Genomic DNA, 8,574 nt, shown 5'->3' with positions numbered 1-8,574 from the left:
GACACCAAACCCTCATGTGGCAACCACGCTTCCTCCCTCCCTGGCAGAATGGAAAAGACCAAAGGACCTGCCTCCCCCACAAGACCACTGGACCACACGGAGTAGGCCCATGAGGTGAGGTGACACAGATCCTCAAGGATACACTGAAGCAGCAGCAGCAGGCATGACCATGTCCCATGCCCCCTCCCCACCCTCATCCTCCCACAGAACACGACCACCCCACACGCTCAGGCCCAAACAGGAGAACACGGCACAGAAAGACACATCATTTCTCATAGAGCTCTATTGTGGCATATAATAATAGGTACTCTATATAAATTAAATTAAAAATAAAGCTCCAGCAGGTTGCACAGGTTGGCTGTTAATAAATATATCTCTGGGTAATTGTGCCCCAAGACCAGCTCACGACCACTCTCCCTCATCCAGAGAATTATACAAAAATAAATACAGGCTTGGGGGGGGGGGGAGGGAGGACATGCCCAGTTCCTTTCTGAAAGTTATCTCACACCATCCACCGTGCCCTGTTCCCCTCCACTAGTGTCACCACAGGGAGCCCTGTGCCAACAAGACCTCAGGGACGAGAAGGTCTCTCTTCAGTAGAGCATCCTCAGAAGCAAAAGACCCCTCACTATATAGGCCACATGTACCATCTGAAGCCCCTGGGGGTGGTGCAGGGACTGCCTCTCCCCAGATCCAAGAGAGGGGAATGCCTCCTACTGCTGCTCCCCACAAGCAGCTCCTACGAGAACCAGGCCAGAGAGAGGCACAGTGCAAGCACCAGGAGGGACATACCACTGTTCAGAGCCACAGGGACAACTACCAACCCAGCCAGGACCCCCAGAGTCTGGGTCAAGGGCCCCCAGAGCTGGGGAGGCAATACACACACACATTCTGTAGGAGTTGCTAAGGTGGGTGACCTCTTTAGGGGCTCAAGGCTTGGGCCTGAACCCTTTTCATCCTGGGAGCTCACGTGGGGCCTGGCCAAACTGGAAGGGCAGACTTCAGCCCCCGAGGGACTAAGGTTGGTGAGACCTTGCCTCCATAGGGCTGGGGCAGCTGGTTCCTTGCCAGATATAGGAACGAGGCTGCCTGCCCACTCAGTGGTAAACTCCTTGCAGCCTTCTTTCCCACCCAGGGACCTAGTCACCCCAGCTGTCACTTTATTCATGTGCAAAGAATCAGTGTCCTTGCCCAACCCCTTTTCTGGAGCCCCAGCGAACTGACCCTCTGTACCCAGAACCACGGGGCTGTCACATCCCGAGCCCTCTGCCCACGGGAGCCACACATCTCCCATAGTGGCTACCACAGAATGGGCCCCAGAGAGGATTTCCGGAGGTGATTCCTTGGGGGTATCCCCTTCTGGACTGGAGGGTATAATGGAAAGCCCCTCTTCGCCCTCCCCCTCCTCATCAGGATCCTCAGTGTCCTTGATAAGCTCCACACCACGCCCCAGCCGGGCATAGTGCAGTGTGATCTCCTCAGCCAGGGCACTGTTCAGAGCCCGCTCAGGGCCAGGCCACTTCAAGATCAGGTCGCGGTCCGTGAGTATGCCCAGGGGATGGCTGGGGGACACCCCCCCATCTGTGGGGCCCTCCCCACCACCTCCTATCCCACCTGCAGCCACAGCAGCCCGCAAGCGGCTCAGGTGAGACAGGTAGAGCTGCTCCAGCTCTTGGTCAATGGTGTCCTCGCCAAGCAGCTCCTCCAACCCACTCACGACCTCCAGACCCCCAGGGGGTTCATCCATAATGGCCCCCACGACGGAGTCCTTTCGGCCCCCTCCATTCGCGCTTGATACTTCCCACGTGGCCTCCACCTGTTGCTGGCTGGGTTCCAGGAGAGGCCCGGCTGCCCCCTCACTTGCATCGGGCCCTGAGGCCTGGTCCCTGGGGAAGCCACCCAGGCCAGAGTGAGAGGAAGAGGGGAGAATCCTGATGACTGGTGCCCGGGGGACCTCTGTGAAAGCCACGGGCGGATTGCTTCTAGGAACATCACCTTCCTCTGGGGGTTTGCCAGTCACTGTAACTTCAGGAACCTAGAGCCATTGGGAGGGGGCAGGGCAGGAGGGGAGAGAAAGGGAAAGGAAAGAAGTAGAGGAGGGGTTGGGACAAGCAGAGACAGTGAGAGCTGGTGACAGCCCACACCCAGCCCCACAGGTGTTTCCAAATAAACACTCCTTAAGGAGCCCTCTATAATTCTCCAAACTCGAAAGACTATGTCATCTGTATTAAAATAACACAATCAGATGTAGGAAAGGGGGGCTTCTTGCAGATCATAAAGCTAAGGAATTCCGTGGGCACCAATGTTTGGTGAATGGCTGTCAGTAAATACTGTTGGTTGGTGTCCAAAACATATCTAGAATATCCACATGTGTTCATGTGTTTTCTCTTTTAAAGCAAATTTATTTTGGGGCGCCTGGGTGGCTCAGTCGGTTAAGTGTCCAACTTCGGCTCAGGTCATGATCTTGCGGTTCGTGGGTTCAAGCCCCACGTCAGGCTCTGTGCTGACAGCTCAGAGCCTGGAGCCCACTTCAGATTCTATGTCCCCCTCTCTCTTTGCCCCTCCCCCACTCATGCTCTGCCCCCCCTCTCTGCCCCTCCCCTGCTTATGCTCTCTTTCTGTCTCTCAAAACTGAATAAATGTTAAAAAAATAATTAAAACAAATTTATTTTGACAAGGCCTAGAAACAATGACCAATCTAGCAGCAACAAAAACATCTAGCACCCAGATCTTGATTTCTAAATACCATTCTCCACTAAAAGGAACCAGAGCTTTTTTAAATAAATGGCTGCTTCCAGGTGTGAGGCAGGGAAAGCCCAAGATGAGTCTAGACCATACTGTCATTCCACCGTGTGAGGAAGTATTCAAAGAAGGATGGGGAGTGGGTTCACAAGGAATCTGGAACCAATGTAAGTAAGTTCACACTGACCAGAGATAGTTCAATTCAAGCATCAAAACAAATAAATGCAATGGATTGAAACTTATTAAATATGTTTAAAATTCATGAGTTAATAATACCCCCAAACCAAAAATCCTTTAATTGGTCACCCTTGGAGAAGTTCATTACTTCTGAAAACTGGTAAACAAAAGGGAAAAAATTAAGTATATATACAGCTTTTTCAATATAAACTATATACCCTCAAGGTAGCCAAATGGCTGATACGAGAAAGTTTTTTTTAGAGAGGAATTCCAGTTAATAAATGAAATGGGAATAAGAGAATTCAATAGAGCCCCATTCTAGTTAAATTAGTTTAATAATAATAGATTATATTTAATAAATCAATTGAACAAAATTGATAGTTAAATAAATTAATTCAATTTAATAGAGCATACCAATTAAATGGAATTAATATATTAATAGAGTAAGAAAGATGTTTCCACATGAATACAATCAGCCAAAACCAGACTGTGGGAAACTCTAAAGGACAAACAAGGTTTCTTCAACAAACAAATTGCCAGAAAAAGTGGGGGAGATTTAAAAATCTAAAAAGACTCATCAACTAAATGCAATGTGTTGACCTGGTTTGGGTCTTACAATGCCTATGAGATAAGGAAATTTGAACACTGATCAAATATTTCATGATACTAAGGATTGACTGTTAATTTCCTGAGGCATGATGTTGCATCAGGTGTATGTGGTTTTTTTATGAGTGCTTAATTTTCTGAGATACAAACTGAAGTCTTTATGGATAAGATAATGCCTGGATTTTTTTCCAAAATAATTCCATAGGAAATGGGGGAGAGGGAGTAAGGAAAAAGTAGGAATGGACAAGTGCTGAAATTTGTTGAACCTGGGTGATGAATATATGTGAGTTCATTATACTAGTCTCTTTACTTCTCTGTATGTTTGAAAATCTTTGTACTAAAAAGTTAAAACACACACACACATACACAGTAACATACATCTCCAGAATCTCTCTCTATATATCCCTGCCAGCACTACACTGCTTACCTGGATCACTGCAGTAGCCTCCCCCTCACCGTCCCCCTGCTCCTGCCCTCACCCCTACAGCCTATTTCCCTCACAGCAGCCAGAGGGAGCCTGTTAAATCCTGTTAGATCATGGCCCTCCTCTGCTCACGACCTTTCTGTGGCTCTTCCATCACTCAGAGTAAAAGTCAGAGCTCTCTCCATGGCCCATGACACCCTACACAATCTGTCCCCCACCCCCTGTCTGACCTCACCCCCTGCTGCTCCCCACTCCTGGCCACTGCTCCTTGCTGTTCCTCACACATATTCGTCACGGCCCTGCCAGGGGACTTTGCACCTGCCCAGGATGTTCTTCCCCTAGTTATCCACATGGCTCACTCTCACCTTCTCCAGATCTTTGCTCAAATCTCACCACTAAGGACTCCCCTGGCCACTGGATCTAAACTCACAAAACTTCCCTCCACCTGTGTGTGTGTGGCTGTGTCTCACCCGTGCACATATCACACACACACACACACACACACACACACACACACACTCCCCATCCCTTAATTTTTTTTTCCTTAGCACTCATCATCATCTAAAATACCCTATATTTTGGGGCACCTGGGTGGCTCAGTGGGTTGAGCATCTAACTCTTGATTTTGGTTCAGGTCATGATCCCAGGGTCATGGGATTGGCCCCCACATCGGGCTCTGTGCTGAGCATGGAGCCTGCTTAAGATTCTCTCTTTCTCTTTCTCTTTCTCTCTCTCTCTCTCTCTCTCTCTCCCTCTGCCCCTCTCCTCCATTCTTGCTCTCTAAAAGAATTTTTAACCTTCTAAAAAATAAAATAAAATAAAATGCCATATATTTTAACTATTATTTTGTTTTGTCATGTCTCACTCCACTAAAATGCTAGTAAGCCCCATGAAGACAGCGTTTTTGGTCACTACCATATTCCCAGCATCCATAACTGCTTGGCACAGAGCAAGCAGTCAATAAATATTTGCTAAATTAACAAATGACATTTCTATAAGTTCAAGTGAATAATTGCACCCTACTCCTCTGCCATCAGGTTCTGATTTGCAAAGGGGGACTCCCTCCGACCTAGGATAGGCCTAGAGCAAGTCAGTCCCCACCACGCAGTCTCCCATTGGGCTGTCCATCCACAGGCTGCCAGGGCCTACTTACCTGAAGTGTCATTTGAGGCCATGGACGGAGAGGGGTGGGGGCCACCAGGGGACCCACTGACTCCTGGACATTAGGGCGTTCTGTTGGAGATAAGAGAAGGGCAGCATTGGGGTGAGGCAGGTGTCCAAGCAGGCCCGGTTTAGTTAAGTAAATCTGGTCTTTTGGCCACTTGGCAGTTTTGCCTCTGAAGCTTTCTGTGCTAGTCTAAGGCAGAGAGCACCTCTTAATTTGTAAGAAAGAAAACAGGGAGAAAGAAAGAAATGGTAGGGGCGCCTGGGTGGCTCAGTCGGTTGAGCGTCCGATTTTGGCTCAGGTCACGATTTCATGGTCCGTGGGTTCGAGCCCCACGTCAGACTCTGCTGACAGCTCGGAGCCTGGAGCCTGCTTCGGATTCTGTGTCTCCCTCTCTCTGTGGCCCTCCCCTGCTCATACTCTCTCTCTCTCTCTCAAAAAGTAAACATTTAAAAATGTTTCAAAAAGAAAGAAATGGCTAAAACCCCCACAGCCTGCCAATTGCTTACCCACAGCAGGGGGGTTATCATCGGTGTTCTTCATCCTCAGCTCTTCCTCATTAGGCCTGTGGGACAAAAGGGAGAATGCATGGATCTGATGTCCCCAGAGGCCAGTCCTGCCACCCACTGGCACCTTCTGAGCCTCTGTGGTGGCCCACCCTCACGTGACAGTGGCTGTTTTCCCTTCTGCCACCTCTTTGTATCCCCTGATTAGAAAAGCCCTATGTGCTCACTGTAGAAGTTTTATGAAACACAGGAAAGCAGAAAGAAGCAGGGAAAGAGTCACACATCAGCCAAAGGCAACTGCGATTACCATTTTGGAAAATTTCATTGCAGAGTCGACAAAATCCCTTAGATTCTGCAGACATAATTTCACAGCTGGCTTTGTCCATTTAGCAGTAAGAAGCATCACTAATACACTTTTGCAAACGTTTGCAATGGCTGTTTACCATCATATAGGCTCACCATAATGTATGTACCCATTCCCATCCTACTGAGCAACTAACTTGTTTCCTTCATTTTGCTCTCACAAAGCAGACATTGTTGGGCATAGCTTTATGAACATGTTGGATCGTTTCTGTAGGGTATATTCCCAGTTGTAAATGAACCCACTTTTTCCAAGAAAGGGCAGGTGAAGACTGTAGGACTCGGAAAGCAGCAGAGGGGAGAAAGGAAGCAACTGGAGAACAGGAAGGAGGCCAGCAGAAAAAGGAAGTAACCCAGGCTCACAAAGGCCCGGGTCCCTCCACCAACCCTCCGCCCATCACCATGTCAGCCTCACAGGCCACTTAACCTCTCAGAGCCTCAACCTCCTCACCTTAAAACAGAGCACAGGAGAGCCAGGATGTGCACACCAGGCACAGGGCAGTCAAGAGAAATGAAGACATCAAGCCAGACACCAGGGCCTGGCACAGAGCAGGGGTGGATCAACTATAGCTATCTACTAGTGTTGGTCCTCCTCCACCAGGCAAGTCAGGCCTGAGGTCTAAGTGTCATAAGCTAAGTGTATTTCAGCCAGCCTCTGCCGGGGGGTGGGGGTGGGTTACAGGGATCACAGAGAAATCACTGTTCTTATTCTCAGAAATGAGTATCAAATGTTTATACATTAAGGCAAATGAGAGGGAAGCATTAACAAAAACATGTGCAGGGACAGAGAGGAGCTGAGACAATGGCTCTGACCTTTTTCTTCTAAAAGGTAATATGATGATGTTGACATTTCTGCAGATGGTTGCAACTTTTTGAAAACAATCAGTGACCTCACAAAAACCAAGTACCACTAACTGACCTGAATATAATACTTACTATGATGTGAGGCACTGTTCTGTGTGCTTCACATATGTTAATTTAATCCTCACAGCAATCCTGAGGTAGGTACTTTTAATCCTCTGAAGTAGGCAGTATTATCTTCACCTCACAGATGATGAAGCAGAAAGCCGAGTAAACGGCTCAAGGTCATGCCGCCAGGATTGAAACCTAAGCCTTCCAGCTCCTATGTCTAAATCTGTGCTCTTGATCAACCAACTGCTACTTCCTGGATGAGGGAAACTGGGGTCTTACCTCAACCCCATCTCTGATCCTTTCCAGAAGTAGATGGGGGGTAGCAATAATAGACAAGATCTCTCCCTCTTCTTTCATTCAGGCTTTTCTTTGAACCTGTTTTTTGCCCGTATATTCATTCCCAGTTTCCCTGCCATCTTGGGACATGTGGCTAGGAGACCACCAGGCACAGAAGTGGCTGAAAGATGCCTCAGGGAGGAAATCTGAACCAGGTACATGGATCTAGAGTCTGGAAGCTCCAGAAGGAACCATCTGTCTTTCTCCATGGACTAGGGCTCATGCATCCCACCAAAAGCATTTGAATCTGAATATTACAAGGCCCTGGAGCGAGTGACTCTGGAAGCCCAGCCACTAATGCCTGAGCATCACAGATAAAAAAAAGGGGGATTTGGAACAAACCAGCTTGGTCCTACACCAGTCCCCCCAGTAAGTTTAAAATCCACGTCTTTGGACTTGTGGCCCAACACAATTTCTACTGACTTGCTGGCGTCGTCCTCCATTAGATAAAATGTCATCTTCCTAGGATCTTCTAAAGCAAGCCTCTTCAAGAAGACCCACAGACACACAGAAGGGCAGCTCTCCCTCCCAGGGGCAGGACCAGGCAAGCTGTCCCCTGTCATCTGGCCCAGTGCTGACATGCACAGCAACCAGGCTTCTAAATACCACTCCGGCGTCCTAGATGTATGTGAGAGAGAAAAGCGGGAGGAAAAGAAAGAACTCCACAGTTCAGTTGAAGGGAGAAGAGAGAGAAGAAAAACAAATACAAAACAAATCCCTCAGCCCCCAGAGCATCTCTTCCGCAGCTGAGGAGCGTGAGAAGAGGGGGAACATCCAAAAATCAGGTCAAGCAATTCAGCCGATCCCAAGATGCACCAAGTCAGCAGAAGTACATAGGTCACTCTCCCTACCTCTGAAGTCAGAGACATGAAAGCAGAAGGCACAAGCTTTTATTGTTCATCTCCTCCAACGTGGGCCCTTTTCATTGATACACCAAGTCATTTGAAAACCGTCACATCTATCCTTCAAAGCAACACCCTTCCCTTTTTACAAATGCGGAAACTGAGGCTCAAGGAACCGTGTCTCTACACCCACTAACTACACACCACACTGATAACAATCCAAAAAGGGCTCCATTTTGAAGACAGTGTTTGAAACTGTGGGCTGAAACAAAAAAAAAGAAACTAAATATCTTTGAACTGTCTTTCACAGTAAACATTCAGGGGCAGCTATGACTTTAATCAAAAGGAGGATAGTAAGAGAAATGGAGTACAAGTGTGTACTGACTCATTGATCAGTAACAGAGAAGAGGGCTTCTCAGAAAAATGGGGAGGGAGGAGATTAAGAACAAAACTGTACCTCCAGGGTGCTTGCTAATTTTCGAGAAGGAAACCTGCTCTTTTGGC

The 8,574-nt window shown here is 48.0% G+C and overlaps 1 protein-coding gene across 1 annotated transcript in view; it reads right to left on the bottom strand.

Annotated features, from left to right (window-relative positions):
• Positions 1-268: 268 nt before the first annotated feature.
• Positions 269-8,574, bottom strand: part of PPP1R3F (protein phosphatase 1 regulatory subunit 3F) — a 16,138-nt gene continuing 7,832 nt past the window's right edge. The window contains exons 2-4 of the mRNA XM_030305001.1: positions 5,624-5,679; positions 5,103-5,182; positions 269-2,035 (exon numbers count right to left, since the gene is read on the bottom strand). Coding sequence (XP_030160861.1) covers positions 740-2,035; positions 5,103-5,182; positions 5,624-5,679 — 1,432 coding nt within the window. The 3' untranslated portion in view covers positions 269-739. The remainder of the gene's footprint in view (positions 2,036-5,102; positions 5,183-5,623; positions 5,680-8,574) is intronic.

The sequence above is a fragment of the Lynx canadensis genome, chromosome X (assembly GCF_007474595.2).
Source record: "Lynx canadensis isolate LIC74 chromosome X, mLynCan4.pri.v2, whole genome shotgun sequence".
In the NCBI taxonomy this organism is placed as follows: Eukaryota; Metazoa; Chordata; class Mammalia; order Carnivora; family Felidae; genus Lynx; species Lynx canadensis.
This window is presented reverse-complemented; position numbering and strand designations above follow the sequence as displayed.